Source organism: Pterocles gutturalis, unplaced genomic scaffold, assembly GCF_000699245.1.
Source record: "Pterocles gutturalis isolate BGI_N339 unplaced genomic scaffold, ASM69924v1 scaffold9854, whole genome shotgun sequence".
Taxonomy (NCBI): Eukaryota; Metazoa; Chordata; class Aves; order Pterocliformes; family Pteroclidae; genus Pterocles; species Pterocles gutturalis.
The window spans coordinates 2678-18900 of record NW_010128243.1 but is presented as its reverse complement, the minus strand read 5'-3'; the positions used below and the strand labels follow the sequence as shown (position 1 = coordinate 18900).

General features: G+C 50.6%; 2 protein-coding genes across 2 annotated transcripts; one reads left to right on the top strand and one right to left on the bottom strand.

Moving 5' to 3' along the window:
- Positions 1–3852: 3852 nt before the first annotated feature.
- On the bottom strand, positions 3853–9346 carry CD8B (CD8b molecule). Its single transcript, XM_010079534.1, has 5 exons — positions 9301–9346; positions 6323–6673; positions 4433–4528; positions 4011–4100; positions 3853–3893 (listed from the first exon to the last, which is right to left on the bottom strand). Exons 1-5 carry the CDS (start codon positions 9344–9346, stop codon positions 3853–3855), a joined length of 624 nt encoding a protein of 207 aa, XP_010077836.1.
- A 4103-nt stretch (positions 9347–13449) lies between these two features.
- Positions 13450–15520, top strand: LOC104466192. The gene is made up of 2 exons (XM_010079536.1): positions 13450–14128; positions 14311–15520. The coding sequence occupies exons 1-2, from the start codon at positions 13450–13452 to the stop codon at positions 15105–15107; spliced, it is 1476 nt and encodes a 491-aa protein (XP_010077838.1). The 3' UTR covers positions 15108–15520.
- The last annotated feature ends 703 nt before the right edge of the window (positions 15521–16223 follow it).

The window sequence follows — 16223 nt, the reverse complement described above, 5'->3', positions numbered from 1 at the left end:
TAAATACTTGTCAATCTATATAACAACACATATATAGCTATACATATGTTATATGTAATATATAAAATGTAACATATTAATATAGTATCTATGATACGGTTATATATTTAAATGTAATATATGTTATATGTAATTTATTCAATATAGTTATGATGTATTTAACTGTAACATGTATGACTTACAACTATATATAACAATATATAGTTATAAAATTGTCAATATAAATAACAACTTGCCCATGCGTACTCGGGCATGCATGTGTAAGGCTGTGTCAGTGCAATATCGGGGTTCAGGAGCAACAAATAACAATTGGGATTTTTTTTTTTTTTTGTAGCTTCTGGGATGTGTCTGTTTTTTTTGTATCTGGCGGTAGAAAAAGACATTTAGAAATTTCCATTTAACAAGTCTGCTCTGGATGCCTGGAAGTCCTGCTGTGAATCCATTCTTCCTGCCAGGAGGAGACATTTAGTCACCAGCTGCCATGTGCGGAGCCGTTCTGGCCAAGGATGAATTGTAAGGAATATTAACTGCACCCGTGGATATATGTCTCTCCTTTCCCTTTGCACGGATTTCAAGTTTAATAATTTAATAGAGATGTTACTCCTCCTTCCTCCGTTAGCAGGCCCAACTCAGCTGTGTTTATGACTCTGTAAAATTTTTTTTGTATATATTTAGGAGTTTTAAATCAGATATAACTTCCCATCTTGCGTCACTAGTGTGTTTTCAATTGAATGTTTTCAGTTGCACCCGCTTTATATCTACCTGTTTGTATTATAAAAGCACAGGCACTACATAAAAATGACTGGGCAGGTTAAAAGAATAAAGAAAAATTGGGCACGGCCAATATTAGATCAGCAACTGAGATATTCTGGAAAGACTGACGAATTATTTTTAATTCATTTAGAGAAGTTTTACAAAAGCATGAAGACTATTTACTGCAATGCCTGAAATACCCGTGTTTCTGCTCAGCTCTGTCCTTTGAATATTTTAATATTTGGGGTTATATATAAAAGTTCTGTTATTTTCCCTTCTAGGTATGGGTGCTCCCTGCTGTGGGGAGGAGGGCGACAGCAGGACATGGGAGGAGGCTGGTCTGTCCTCAGAAGGAAACGAGGAGTAAATTAGGGACTCTCATTTGCCAGGATGTTGTGATGGGTGATGCCATGACATCTCTCTCCCTGCATGGATCTGGGCACTGTGCCATTAGCAGGGATGCACAGAAATGTTTTCCCGTTCGGTTCCACAGTGGAAGCATCCCTTTTTCCCTGCGTGCTGCAACACAGCATCCCTAACCCTTGGCTGGTATCCTCATTGTGCTCTCAGCGCAGTGGTGAGGTAGGAAAGAAAACCAGAGAAGTTGCGGATATCAGGGGACCGGGCTAATTCTCCCAGATATAAAAGCATCTTTATATTACTGCTTCTGTTTCTTTCTCATATATGCTCAGGGACAAAAAGTCTGTGAAACAGGAGGTGATTTTTTTTTCCCACCATCTCTTGCATTTGTGAAATCTGCTGCTAAAATTTCTCTGAGGTTTACTGTCTTGAAATACCCTATTGATGATTACTGGAATAACTAAAATTTCTTCATCGTTTTCACTGCTGAACTGCCCAAAGCTGTATTTCAACAGGATGTAGCACCCTGGCCTTGTTGCTATCCTCTCCTGTTTCCATTGCACGCAGGTCACGGAGGTTGTTTTGGTTTTTTTTTTTTCTTTTTTTTTTCAAATTACAGAGAAACAAGCCAAATGGGGGAATCAGACATTGAGCAAATTCTTTGCTGCTTGTTACATTTATTCACCAGTGGGCAGAGAGCTGAAGGGTAAATCCCCGTCGTTTGAAGGGGTATTATTAGTGTTGGGATCATCTGATGGCCAAAGTCTATCGAGGCAGGATAGTTAGTCCTGTAAAAAATACATTTCATAAAAATCATCTGCTCGTGGGGTGAAGCTCTGCACACTGAGTGCTTGCAGGGTAGAAGAAGTGAGTTTAATTCATTTGAGGTTTCACAGAGGCTAAAATATGCTGCTAGCATGTTGTTTTGGAGGCAGAGATGATCAAGGAGCCTTCCCTGCAGCATCCCTGGTGGGACAGGGTTCAGCGTTGGTGTCCCCTGCGGGCCGTTGGGTGGGTGGCCCAAGACCCTGGGTGAGCATCGCAGCCAGGATAGCTGGCTCAGCATCCTTCACCTCTGGCTTTATCACTGCAGCATTTTGGGGAAATTTCCATTGCAAGGAGCTCCCACGGCCAGGTTTGAGACCAAATCCTACAGAAAAATCCATATTAAAGGGGAGAGCAGCAGCTCCCTGTCTCTGAGAGAGGAGGGGGAGGGTAAGGCCGGGGGGTGCTGCGGTGTGGCTGCGATGCTTTACACCCACATGTGCTCCTCCCGCGCCTGCCTTTACCCTGGCCCCAGGGACTCTGGAGCCACACCAGCCCTTGGCTTGTGGGCGGCTGTAAGAACACACACAGTGTGCAGGACAGGAGATCCCTGCTGCTTCCCCAGCAGGAAAAACAGCTGCTGGCTTTCCACCCACCCTGGGGGCAGGAGGGGTCTGCACCACCTTTCCCTTGCACCCACTGCAGCTGGTGCCTGAATTTCAGCAGAGACACAGGGCTGGGGATGCACCCGAGAGTGAGCGCCTGCTGTCTGTGCTCAGCAAAGCGCTGAATTTCCAGCCCCACGTCAGCCTTGCAGCCCCAGGCGGTGGCTGAGCCTTGTTAGCATCCCTAGGGTGACCCACCCTGCTTCTGGCATCGCTTGGGGCTCCAGCAGTCAGCACACGTGGGTGTTGTTCAGGGCTCAGCACACATGGGCTCAATGTGTGCAGGCATCGCTCAGAGCTCAGCCCGAGTGGGTGGTGTTGGGTCTCAGCACACTCAGGGCTCGGCACATGCGAGCATCCCTCAGGGCTCAGCACGCACAGACATCACCCCAGGGCTCAGCACATCTGGGTGTTGACTGGGGCTCAGCACGCTTGGGCATTTCTCAGGGCTCGGTGTGCTCTGGGTTCAGCAAACACAGACGTTGCTTGGGGCTCAGCACATGGGCATTGCTCAGGGTGATTCTCACCCGCTGTGCGGTGCTGCTGGGCTCGGGGCCAGCCCCCAGCTCCCTCCCTTGGCTCTTAGAGGCGGTGTTGACCTTCAGGCTGTGCCAGGTATTTGGCCTTGGGTACATCGCTCTGCCTGGCTTTCCTCTCCCACTCCTGGCTGGCTGCGGTCTCTGTGGGAGAAGATGCCTTCCCAGAGCCGCTTCCCTGGGAGCTGTTCTTCTGCTTTAACTCTCGCTGGGGCAGAGGCCGTGGCTCCCCTTGCTCACACACCAAGAGTGGCCACAAGACATCAGCCTTCAGAGCAAAACAGATGTATTCACTGTTTCTCACGAATGTGCCCATATGGGGCCTTTACAAGCCGTGCTATGACCTGCTCCCGCTGGCTGCTGGTTGCTCTCAGTGTTTCTTAGCAAAGTCTTATCCACCAGCGTCAGCAGGAGCACATGAAAAGCACCATCGTGATGCCCTGTGGGTCAAGAGAGAGGAGAGCTGAGAAGCTTTCAGAGCATCTTCCAGGCCCCTCTGAATCCCCTCGGTACCCCAGTACCGATCCAGTTCACCCCGCTCGGTGCTGTTTGAGAAATACTCTGCATGCTGCAGCGTCCAGCCCGGTCGGTTACTAGCTGTTGTGTCAAGGAAAAGTGTTGAAGTCATGGTCTGGCGCAGGAAAGAAATGTCTGGCCGTGCAAGCCTGTGTCTGCCTCCTGTAATGTCCTTCCTCGGTCACATCCAGGTGGGGCTCAGCACCACACAGGGGAACATCCGTGGCTTCTCCCTGGCAGTGAGCAGCCGTTGGGATTTACTGCCTATGGACACGAAGCCACAGCCTCCGCCGCAGACCTGGGGAGAGAGGGTGGCTGTCAGCCCTGGGACCCCCTCCCAGCCCCCCATTCTGCTCCCAGGCTGTCCCAGGGCCTGACGCCCCTCCTTGTCCCCTGGGGCTGGCAGGATGCTTACGGTGCAGGCGGTAGGCGGTAGGGACCAGGCTCAGCAGAAGGACCAGGACGCTGGTGGCCAGGGGGATCCAGACCAGGGGGCTGCAGGCACCTGGAGAACAGGAGGGGACACAGTGTGGAGCTGCCCTCCCCAGCTCAGCATCCTCCTGCCCCGGCAGCTTTGGGAGATGAAGGGTGGGGTGGGGAGGGGACAGAAGCAAGGCAGGTCCTCAGGAGGGGTGGAGGACATGCCCATCACCCTGGGATCTCCTTGGCGGATGCATGACACCCCAAGGTCAGCTCCATCTGGTGCGGTGGGGCCAGATGGACCCAGATGCCCACCCCTGCAGGGTCATGTTGTGGTTGCCCTGAGCCCCCAGCTGAACATTGGAGACCCCCCAGGAGCTCAGCAAAACCCTTTTGCAAGCCCACCTGCTGCCATACCTTTCTTGATGGCAGCTTTGCTTTTGGTTATGCACCCTGCAGGCTTTTTGGGGAGCGGTGCCTGAGTGCTCTTTGGAGGCAGAGGCAAAACATCGACTGGTGGAGAAGGAGGAGAAGAGGATGGTCAGTATGGCACCGGGTGCAGGGGGTGGATCTCAAACAACAGGCAAGAAGGGTTGGAAATTTTTGTCTTTTAAAGCTAACCCCATCCAGGGACCCCCGCAAAGGGCTGAGTCACCCGGTGGGGTTGGGGGCTGGACCTGAACCTCTTGGTGGCCACAGAAGTTACCAAGAGCTTGTAAAAGTGTTAATAAAGCAAAGTACCAGAAAAACAAGGGCAGAAGGTTGAGGAAGGGGAAAAGGAAATTTCCTCGAGCTATGTTTGCTGGTGTTGCAGGAAATCACAGGCAGCAGGAGATTTCAGCAGCACTGGGAGGTTTTAAGGGGTCCCTGGATCTTTTCCATATTCAGATTGCTCTAATCTTTGCTCAGAATTGGATTTTTTTTTTTTCTGATAAAATGGGTGCAGGGTTTATTATGGTGTACCTAACTTACAGTGGAGCATATTCATCTCTCTGTAAAGTTGGTCAGGAAAAAAATCCCAGTAATGTCATTAAATAACTGTGCATCTGACTGCTCAAACTCCACGTATTCAAAATTTTGGGTGATTCAAAACTGTTTTTTTTCTGCTTCTATCCAGGACTGAAATTCCTATGGAAACCCCCGTTCTTTTACATGGAAATGTGAGACATCGGGTGCCTGGGATTTACCTGGAAAACTTCTCCCTTACGTTATAAGGGACTTAAAGAAAAGAACTTAAAGACGATTTGCTTTATCATGTGTACTAAAGGAAAAAAAGAAAATATCCAGCAAAGCCTGAGTCCTCCCAGAGCACCTGCTGGTGTTTAGTCTTTAATTGGAGTGTCCTTGATCACGCTGAATTTCAGCCCTGTTTTTCATGCTTTGCACATAGATACGTGCCCGGTTGATAAAAAGCAGTTCTCCTTTATCTTAAACCAGCTTTTCTTCATTTTTTTTTGGATTTCTCAGCCAGCTCAAGGTGCAGAGAATATTTGTAAAAAAAAAACAACAACCAGAAAGGTTGAGACACTGGGGATGATTTAGAGCCAACAGCCGTAGCTGTATCTTGGTTAAATAAATTATTTGTCTCCCTAAAAGCCTGCAAAGAAAGGGCTGAATCCTTCTTCAAACATGTTCATTTTTCTCCACCACCTCCTGCTCAGTGGCCAAGGGAGAAACGGGCTGAGAAGAGCTGTTGTGTGACCCAGGGGCTGTAAAGCATCATTCCCCCGGTGCTACCCGCAGCCAGCTCTGATTGCTGCTTGGAGCTCCCCTGTGATGGTGGCTGCGTGAGCAATAAATCCCAATTCAATCCTTTCTGTGAAGGACAGGATTGACATCTGCAGTCAGACCCACCCCCGTGAAGCCGCGGTGATGGCTCCTGGCCTTCAAGCTGCTGCTCTTGTCACCTGGAGGAAGGGTGAGGAGGAACTGGGGTGCAGGAGGACCTGGGAGTGGAGCAGGGCACACAGCCAGCCTCTCATCCTAAGTACCCCAGAAAAACGAGGGCATGCCGATACGGAGGCTGAGCACCTTCGCGTGGAAATCCTGAAACACCAGGACCAACGTGGCACTCATGGCGTGACTACAGACAAAGAACTGTTGGTGGCAAACGGACTGTCACATGCAGCTGACCTAAAATATTATTTTGTGTATTTACTGACTTATTAGGTCTCTTCACAAAAAACCTGGAGCCCCAGTCTTGCATCTCAGAATTGGGAAGGGTCTACTAACATGTGTTACCCCTTACCTAGGGGACCTCATCGCAGCCTGCTGGTGGCACGTTGGAGCCCCACGAATGATGCTTACCCACACCGAGCCGTGTCCCGCTGCCCAGGAGGAGCTGGGAGGACTGGGAGATGGAGCAGTAATAGGTGCCGTTGTCGGAGGCGTGGAGGTGGCTGATGTGCAGGCTGTAGGAGCTGTGGGACCTCGCCCCATAGACACTAAACTTCTCCTGGCTGATGTTTGCGCCGTACGTGGCTTTACCCAGCGGGTTGGAAAATACCAAGAACTCGAAATTTTGCCTCTCCTGGCTCCAGCGGTACCAGTACACCCCGGCGTGCTCCTTCTTCAGCTCACAGAGGATTTCTGTTCTATTGTTAGTTTGGGCTAAAATATTCCTTGGAGTCTGGGATAAAAGTAGATTTGTACAGAAACCTATGAAAAAAAAGACAAATACATAGTTATTATTTTCTTTTCATTACTTTTCTCCCGTGCTAAGTACAGATTTCCTTTGTGGGCTTAATAAGATCAAGTAGTCACAGAGCAGGGATCACAGAAGCGAGAAACAGGAGCATCTTTGTCAGGAACCTCAGCCCATATCCCCTCAGAAGCCTTTTTTGGGTTCCCCAGCTATTTTTTGGTCAAGCCAAGTTATACAGGAAGATTTTTGCCCCATAAGCACTTATCTAGGGAGGAGGCAGGGAGAGGGATGGAGGGGTGTATGTGCAGGGACCCGCAGCTGCTCCTGCAGATGCCCCTCTCCTGCCCCTCTTTTTCTCTCTCATTTTTTGGAGAGGCTTCACCTCTCATTCAACAATATTTTTTTTTTGAGCCTCTTAACTTATTTGCCAGATTTTTCTTCTAACAGAAGCAACACCAATAAACTTCAGCTAGCATCTCACATGCAGAAAAAGACTAAAAACCCTGCAAAACATCTCAAAATGAGCCAATTTTCTATTCGTTTTCAGACGACATTATTTTTGCATTAATTTCGAGACCTGGGGAATGAGACGGAGGGAGGGATAGCGGTGGGGTTGAAAGCTTCAGTTCGACATCTTGTCGCTGTGTTTGGGCTTTGTAGCTTTTGTGGAAATTATCAGAGTTGTGTTTGGCCCAGGCAGATGGGAGCGGTGTCTGCGTGCGAGCGAGGATGTGTCCTTGCGAAAAGGATAACAGGTGACTTGTGATCCTTTCTGTTCAGCAAACAGTCCTACAAAGCTGCTGATACTCCGAGACCAAGTGAAAAACAGCCCTCTGAAGATAAGGATGTTCTCGCTTCCCCCAGCTCTTTCCCAGGTGTGTTTTACAGATGAGCAAAAAGCTCAAAAAAAACATGTCTTGGGGCTTTTTTTTTTTTTTTTTTACGTTGAAATGTCCTTATTCCTTCAAAATCCCAAAGCTGCTTGGAGTCGTTGCAAACAGCCTTATACAGCCCTGTGATCCCGGAGGGGTGGAATGGGGTTGCACAACCATGAGAATACCTGAATCCCCCTGATCCCCATGTCCCCGATGGGGACAAGCAGAGGAGAGGGCTCTGCTGCCTGACACATGTCCAGAGTCTTCCTCCACCCCATGGCGATGGCCCCATCGTTGCTGGCATGCTGCAGGGATGAGCAGGCTTCAGCCCTGACATTGCAAAGCCAAAACTCAGGTGTTGCACAGCAGCCACAGCATTTCACCGCATCTCCTGGTGCTGTGATTATATCAATGTCTCCTTATTACTAAAATATGTCATTTTCAGGTTTTGGAGGGCAATCATCCCAAACTTTGCCCTGGTAAAACACCCGTGTGTTTTTTTAGGGGGTGAAATGCATGTAGCCATGGGGCACGGTGGCTTCAGGGTCCCCCTGGCTGCCCTGAGATGTGGCTCTGGGGAAAATTAACCCCCCCCAAAGCCTTTTGCTCAGGCTGTTGGAGAGATATTAGATGAATCGGAAAGGATGAGAAGGGATCCTGGAAAATGCTCAGCTCTGCTCTGAGGCAGACATCAAGCTGCAGATGGGTGAGCTGGGATGGAGCCAGAGCAGAAAAGAGCATCTTCTGCTGCACCTTCATCCCCCAAAACCTCCCTGTTCCCTTTCCTGGTGTGTGTTCTTGCAGGAGACCATGGAGAATCAGGGTGGGACAGGTTTGTTTCCATGTGCTTGCTCAGAGCAGCCTGCAGCACTTAAAATTGGTCCCTGCTCCCTTTGCATGTGTGGAGCAAACTCTAATTTATTGGAGTTTTCTCAGCAGGGACCCCACCGTATAGATCTATAGTATATCACTACCTGTATATGTGTTGATAAAGCATCTTGGGCTGTTTGCTGCCAGATGTTATGCTGTGGCTGGATGACCATCACACGACATGAACAAAACACCCTGCAGTCCTGACAGCCTTGAGCGAGGATGCTGGGCAGCTGGACCTGGGCTGGGCAACATCTCAGGGGACCTACTTGAGCTGCCACCCTAATATATACATTTAATGGGTGCTTCAAGCTCTCAGCACTTTCCACCTAAGAACTGATGGCACCGTTTGTCATGTGAAGTGTAATTCTACCACCTTGCCCTGACATTGACTGTGTCTATTTGGTCCAGACCTCCTGCAACCTGTCTGCAATAAGCAGAAGCAAATTTGATGGGATGTTTATTGTCTCCATGTTGCACAGGCAATGGAGATAGGTGCTAATTTAACTTCTCCATCAGCAGGTTCTCACATTCCGTCTGCACTGAGAGGGTGCAGTAAAAACAAACTGCGGTGTCTATACCATTATATATTGCATAGAATAGAATAGACCAGACCAGACTATTTCAGTTGGAAGGGACCTACAACGATCATCTACTCCAACTGCCTGACCAGTTCAGGGCTGCCCAAAAGCTAAAGCATGTTACTAATGGCATTGTCCAAAATGATGCGGTGATAGGCAATAAATAATACCCTGCAGATCTATGCTATGCCTGTATATTTAAACTTCCATCATCCAGACACTGCGCAATGCATCCCATGTGCTGGAGCAGGGTAGAGGAGTGGCTCCAGCATCATTTTAGGTGCCCTCAACCCTTAGGAGAAGTGTCCTTCTTACCTGGGATCTGGAGGCAGATGCAGAGATGGAGCCACGGCCGGGCCATGGCGGTGGAGCCAACAATGAAGGGGTTTTGAGCCAGCTCCCCCTTTCCACGCACAGTCACCTCTCGGTGGCAGGGCTGGCTTCACCCCAGGAGGTTCTTCTCAGTGCAGATGTCTCGCTGATGGCTGCCAAAGAGCATCTGCTGTGGCAGCGCCCGGAGCCTCAGCCCAGTGGCTGCTTCTGCACCGAGCCCCCAAACCAGGTGTGCACAAGGTTGGAGCCCCACGCGGTTCTCCAACACTGCACGGGATGCCCTGAAATCCCCTTCAGGAAGAAAAAAAAAAAGAAAACTCATTGATTTTTAATTATGATTTCTTCATATTTCATCATTTAGCTTTTTTTCCTTCTTTTAATCTAGCTCCATGCAATTAAAAAATTGCCAAATGTAGGAGCTTGGCATTAAAAATAAAAGCAGGAAAGGATGAATTTTGGCTGGTTTTTCCTCTGCTGAAATCAAAATGCATTCATAATAAGGAGAAGATGCAATCTGAGCAGTAGGGTTGTTTTCTTCAGCAGAATCTTTAGCAGGAGGTGTTTTTCTCCGGGCCTGGAAAATGCTGAATGCCAATCTAACGTGCAATAGAGCAGAGGCACGAGGCATCACAGAAAGCTTTGAAGCCCAGAGCAAGAAACTTCAAAAAAAATTTAGTGGCTTAAAAACCGCAAAAATAAGGAAATTCTGCTGGGGCTCCCCACCTCACAGCGGGTGCTGCTTTAGTAGCTGTGACTGTGTGCAGCTCACCAGCAGAAATATTGAAATGACAGATAAAATATCAGAGTGGCTTTGAAATGTCTTCACGGGGGAGAGGTTTGGAGCACTCGGGGGTTTAGGGTTTGAAAAATGAAATATGTGATGTGAAATTTCAGGGGTGAACTGGGGTCAGCAGCCTTCAATGTTTCCATGTTTGGGAAAAAATAATAATTATTAATTTTATTTATTCACTGCCCCCTTAGCTGCCAAGTGGGTTTCGATTTTCTTTTCTGCTTGTGTCATGCAGATATTTGTGGTCCTTACAAAGCCTCAGCATCTCCCCAGGGCTGGTGGGGGGGGAGTTCCCGTGGGGGGTCTGACATGGGGGCACCAAAAAAACCTCCCCCTGGGTTTTGAGTTGGCAGACAAATAGGAAAAACTATTTGGCATCTCTTGCAGTGCAATTTTTTGGTCCTATTTGCAGCAGATTTTTCCATGCTGCTATAACACCTCCCCTCCCCATCGCTGTTTAGAAGAATTTCCTGCTCAAGGGGGTTGCTAACCACCAAACCTTTGCCATGAAGGGCTCAGCTGCTAAGGTTTAGGGTGGGATGCATTGCTCCTTAACTCTTTCCTGGCAGGAGAAAGTAATTTCAGTGCCTTCAAACACATTTCAGGGCTTTTAAGGGCTAATTTTCAAGCAGCAACTCTTGCTTCTCCCCTCCTTACCTTCTGCTTGCCTTTCTCCTCACTCCCAAAGTGGGACCTCTCCAAAACAGGGTGTAGGCATCAAATTTTTTTTTTTTTTCTGGGGGAGGTAGGTTGCTTTATATAAGAAAAGTGAATTTTCCCTTTATCTCCATGGTGAAGTTGGTTTGCTGAATTAATCTCCCTTTTCTCACTGGTGCTGTCACCTGGAGCATCTTCTGGCCAAGACTAAAGTGGTCCCAGAGGTGCCTTTTGTAACCTTCACCACCTTGGACATAGGGCATGTTACACTGGGCTGCCGCAAGGCTGGCGACACTGCGTTGTCTAAGCAGATATTTTGGCTTGGGAGGATTCCCCAGGCCATTAGAGCAGCTGTAGAGATGCTTCCCTGCAGTGCTTTTCCCTATAGGGTGTCTCCTATGGAAAGAAAAAGGAATATTTGCGATATATGTGTGTGTGCTGAAACAGGGATTAATTTTAATTTATTTTTTTTTTTTTAAGCTGCTGTTTATACGCAGTTGGGCTGTTTATCAGCAGCCATGCTGTTCTCAGGACTGGGAGAAAATATTTTGGAGGTGGGATGCCTTTGTCTGGCGGCCCATCGCCGACAAAAATAAAAGCGCTGTGGGAATGTGCAGGAGAGCAGCTGCTGTTTACAACATCCCCACATTGTTTGGGGCTGCTGGCCTGGGAAGAAAAAAGGGGAGGAAAGAAGGGTTTGAGTTGAACTGATCTGTGAACACAAGCAAGACTTGGTGTGACCTTGCTGGGGTACAGCAGCTCCTCATCACGAGCATTTGGTTCACAGCTGGGCCAAGATGGGGGGGATCGCTGAATTTTGGGGTATTGGCGTTATTCAGCTGCACAGTTTCTAGGGGGAATTCTTTTTCTCAAACGAAAGACAACCACCCCAGCCCCCAGCCCAGCCAACTCCCTGCCCTGTCTCGGTGGTCACCCTGTGGGTCTCCTCCTCGCCCATCCCCAGGGGAACCAGCCCCTCTTTTTTTTCTCAGCCCACATCCTGTGCGCCTCACCACGCCGACACTAATTCCCTGGGTTTCGCCAACTTTGTTACATTTTTGACTTTTTATTTTCTCCCTGTGGTGGGTTTCTTACAGCAAAGCGTTTGCTGTCGGGGGGTTGGAGCAGAGGATCGGTGTTCCATCTCCGGTAAACTCCCGTGTTGCAGCAGAGGTATTTGCAGCTGGGCTGTAACTGCCAGGCTGGAGGAGTAGTTGCCATAAAAATAATAAAAAATCTATTCCCTCTCTGCTTTTCAGGCTACCAGGGCTGACTTCTGGGGTTGGGGAAGGCTGCTCAGCCTCAAGCCTGGTCCAACATGATCAGTCTCTGGAAGTAAGGGTCTGTTGGGGATAAGGGGCTGCTGGATGGAAACTCAAGCAGCTGTGGATAAACTTTTTTTTGCTATTTTTATTCTTTTTAATGATTTTATTCTAGGGAAGGGTGCAGCTTCTGAAGTATTTAATTAGGGGTAAAACCAGCAATGAAAAAATTAGCATTTTCACTAAGAGGAGTACTACCTTTTTCTTAGTGTAAAAGCAGAAAAAAAGTCAAGTGGGTGAAATTTTCTCTTCTAAACTGCTCGGAGCTAAGATGTGGTTTGCGGGGCGAGGTTGAGGGGGTCCGTCTGCCTTTGCAGGTGCAGATTTACAGCTGTACTTCAGCTGATGCAATATCATGGTCGAGGCTCCCGACATGTCGTGGGGTACCCCCAAGGAACACGCAGGCTGGTTTGTGGCATGGAAAAATGCTGCTTTTTCAAGTCCAGGAGCCAAATGGATCTAAACTACAAATGGTGTGAATTTTCCTGCCATCGTACCTCCCCCCAGCAAGGAGCTGGGTGCTCAACGGTGGGGATTTGGGGGGACCGTGTGTATTACAGGTGTGAGACGTGAGCCCCATGTGTGATCTCCCCCCAAAACCCAGGCGTTAAGGGGGTGTGCAGCAAGTGAGGAGGCCATGGAGGGAATTGGAAGGGATGGATGCTGTGGGGACAGGCTCCAGCTCTCCCTCTTCAGGGCACTTGGTGCAAGCAGAAGTTACCATGAGCAAGATGTGACTAATCCTGGCCCCCCCAAAACAGATAAGGGGCAGAGCAGCAGCTCCCGTGTGATCTCCGCTTCCCTAATCAGTGCCAAAGAGGATAAAGAAATACAAGGAAAGTGTCCTTGGGAAGGCAAAGGGAGGGCTGCAGCACCTGCAGGAGAAAAAACCACCGAGAAAGTAAACAGAGGTGTTATCAGCCCCAAACAACAACCTGCCATGGCTATAAAAATCCACCGGGACGAGACCCCGCGGCCACCTTGACTTTAAAGGTGCTGAATCCACCGGAGCTCTGCAGCGATCGTCTCCAGGTCCCCAGGACTGCCAGGACACCCAGCCAAGGATTGGTGAGATCTTATTATCGGGACCCTACTACCCCTCTGCTTCACTTCCCCCATTCCCGAGTCCCTTCCCCATCCCTTCCTTGGGAGCCGGTGGGTTGCAGCAGCTCCCTGCTCGGCCACAGCCACCCATCCCCACCGTCCCCTTCCCTCGCTACCAGGTTCGGCATCCCCTTGGGTGGGCTTTTTGGAGGGGTGGGTCACGGGGTTGCAGCCTTCCTCTGTGGGTGGGTCGGTGGTGCTGGTGTTATGGTAGCTTTGCCCTGAGCCGGAGCCGTCTCGCATCTCGTCCCCTTCACTATGATGAGCGACTTCGTTAGCAACTGGAAGCTGGAGCAGTTTGTGCTCCAGAAGTGTCTCCCTCCAATTTGGTCCCCGGGGTCCTTCCAGGGCCCGGAGGCGTACCAGCAGCTGTGCCAGCAGTGGGAGAGCTGGTCGGAGGAGAGCAAAAAACCCAAACCCACAAATAAGTGCAAGAAGCGTGCGGCTTTGCAGGGTTTGCTGATGGTGAGCAGGGAGTTGTCCAAATTGCTCAAGGAGGCTCTTGAGAGCGTGCAGACGCTGGAGCAAGCCAAGGGCGAGCTCAAAATGCAGGTGGACAACCTGCGGGCGGAGGTGCAGGGTCTGTGCGGGGACTCTCTGCGGAGCGCAGTGGAGATCACCCGGCTGGAGAGCAAGCTGGGCTACGAGAAGCTGAAAACGGAGGAGCTGGAGAAGGAGGTTGGCAAGTGGATCGGTGAGACCCACGATGCTCAGAGCGCGGTGCGGGCAGTCCTGCAGGACGTCCAGCGGGACCGGGGCACCGGCCCCGATCACAAGGTATGCCACGCCAAGATCCAGGAGCTGCAGGCTGAGCTGGGGGTGTCCAGGGGTATTGTGGCTGCCATCCAAGGCAAGAGGAGCCGGTTTGGGAATGGTGAAGGGGAGGACTCCCTGGACCCGCACCCACCTCACTACGACTATGAGGATGATGTGTGGGGTGCCAACGGCCCCACCAGGCCATCCCCCTATGCTCCTCTGCGGGAGGAGGTGTGCCAGCTGCAGGGAGGGGAGGTGGAGGCTTCCAAAATTAAAAAGAACCCCCCTGACGAGCCAGCCAGCCACGGCCCGCTCCAGCCCATAGACACCAACAGGCCTGTGCTCTGGTTTACCCCTGAGCAGCTCAAAACAGTGGGGAAGATGTTGGGGCCGTTCCGGCCGTTAACTGGCTGTCCAGGGCCCAGCGGCTGCCCAGGTGCCAGAATGGCAACGCGGTGAGTGACCTGATAGACCTGGTGAGAAAGTGCATGAAACCAGATGATTTCTCAGCACTGCCAGGGGATGTGCAGATGGGCAACGTCCAGGACATCGGGGATGTCCAGTTAGCTGTGCTGAAGGTGTTCTTCCCAGAGGTCAATCCCCTAGTGCTCTTCCACCAGGAGAAGCAAAACCCAGAGGAGCGTCCAGATGCCTACGTTAACCGTAAGAAGATGCTCTACCAGATGGCTGGGCTGCCTGGCTCGAAGGAGTCCCCCCTTGATTTTGACAGCCCTAAATTCAAGGAGCCACTGGTGGGGGGGTTGACCCCGCAATTGCGCGTGATTGCTGGCGGGGATGCGGCCAGGAAGCCACTGTCAGAGCTGGAGCAGATCCTGACCCAGAATTTTGAGCTGCAAAAGCAGGCGTTCCCGGGGTACATGCTGGGGGGGAAGAAAGGGAAAACCTCGGCCATGTCCTTCCAAAATGCAGGGGTGAGAAAAATGCAAGGAGACAACCGAAAAGATCCCGATGGCAAGGGAGGTTCAGGGAAGGAGAACCAGCAAGGGCTGAGGTTTCAGAAATCCAACCCTTGGCGGTCTGAGCTGAGGAAGCGCTTGATAAAATACGAGAAGCAGGAGGATATTGATGGCTTGCCGGATGCGGAGGTCTTCCGAAAACTGGCCCTAGGCCAAAAAGCACAGCAGCTCCAACCCGATTGACCCGGGCTCTAAGGCTCAGCAATAGGGCTGCCAGGCACCCGCATCGCCCCTTTTTGTGGCACCGATTAAGACCGATTTGTGGGGGCGCCTGATAGTTGATATAACTATTGGAGGAGGGGTGCTTGGACAAGTGATGCTAATCGATACCGGTGCCTCTTATTCAATTCTGAATATGGTCCCTGGCGAAGCCGGGATCTTCCAAACTTGTGAAATTATTGAATTGACAGGGCCGAATGGCCAAAAATCCTCAGTGCCCTTCACAGGACCCATACCCTTTGAAATTGGGACTGCCAAAGGGTCTGAAAAATTTGGGAAAATGGAAATAAAGGGAAAGGTGGGAATTTTAGCCATTTCCACGCTAACAAAGATGGGGGTGGTGGTAGACTTGGCAAACCAAGCGCTGTTACACTGCCCCCAAAGTGATGCCCCCATCATCCCGGCAAGCCACCGAGTGATGTCAGTGAAAGCCCCTGAGCTCCTGGTCCACCCTGAGTGGGAACCCCGGGTGAAACGGGTCACAGAGCAGTTTCCCCAGGTCTGGGCAAGGAGCAAGCTGGACTGCGGGCAGATTGATGCTGTTGTGGCAGTCAAAGGGCCAGATCCCCCTCCTCAGCCACAGCCTCAGTACCCAGCTGAGGCTGAGGATGGCTTGTGGGACACAGTCAAAACCTTGCTGGAGCAGGGGGTGCTGGTGGAGCAGCAGAGCACCAGCAACGCCCCAGTGTGGCCTCTGCGGAAAGCTGATGGGAAAACATGGAGGCTGACAGTGGACTTCAGTGCCCTGAACTGTGTCACCCCACTGCGGACCTCTGCAGTGGCCAAGTACCCTGACATCATGGCAGCCATCTCCCAGGGATCTGAGTGGTTCTCGGTGCTCAGCCTGACCAGCCCGTCCTTTGCCATCCCCTTGCACCCCGAGTGCTGGCACAAGTTTGCCTTCACCCTTCGAGGACAGCAATTTGCCTTTGCCAGAGTCCCCCCAGGCTTCCACAATGCCCCCGCCATCTGCCACGCCCATGTGGTGAGGATGTGGGAGAAGCTTGGCCACCGGGAGAGCGTGCTGTCCTGTGCTGGCGATGTCCTCATCCACACCCGGACAAAGGAGGAGAACCTGGA

Coding starts and splice junctions, on each gene's coding strand:
- CD8B (XM_010079534.1), bottom strand. CDS start 9,346: ATGGCCCGGCCGTGGCTCCATCTCTGCATCTGCCTCCAGATCCCAG. Junction 6,674..9,300: donor CATCTGCCTCCAGATCCCAG/GTAAGAAGGACA, acceptor TTTTTTTCATAG/GTTTCTGTACAAATCTACTT. Junction 4,529..6,322: donor CGGGACACGGCTCGGTGTGG/GTAAGCATCATT, acceptor CTTCTCCACCAG/TCGATGTTTTGCCTCTGCCT.
- LOC104466192 (XM_010079536.1), top strand. CDS start 13,450: ATGATGAGCGACTTCGTTAGCAACTGGAAGCTGGAGCAGTTTGTGCTC. Junction 14,129..14,310: donor CTATGAGGATGATGTGTGGG/GTGCCAACGGCC, acceptor ACCCCTGAGCAG/CTCAAAACAGTGGGGAAGAT.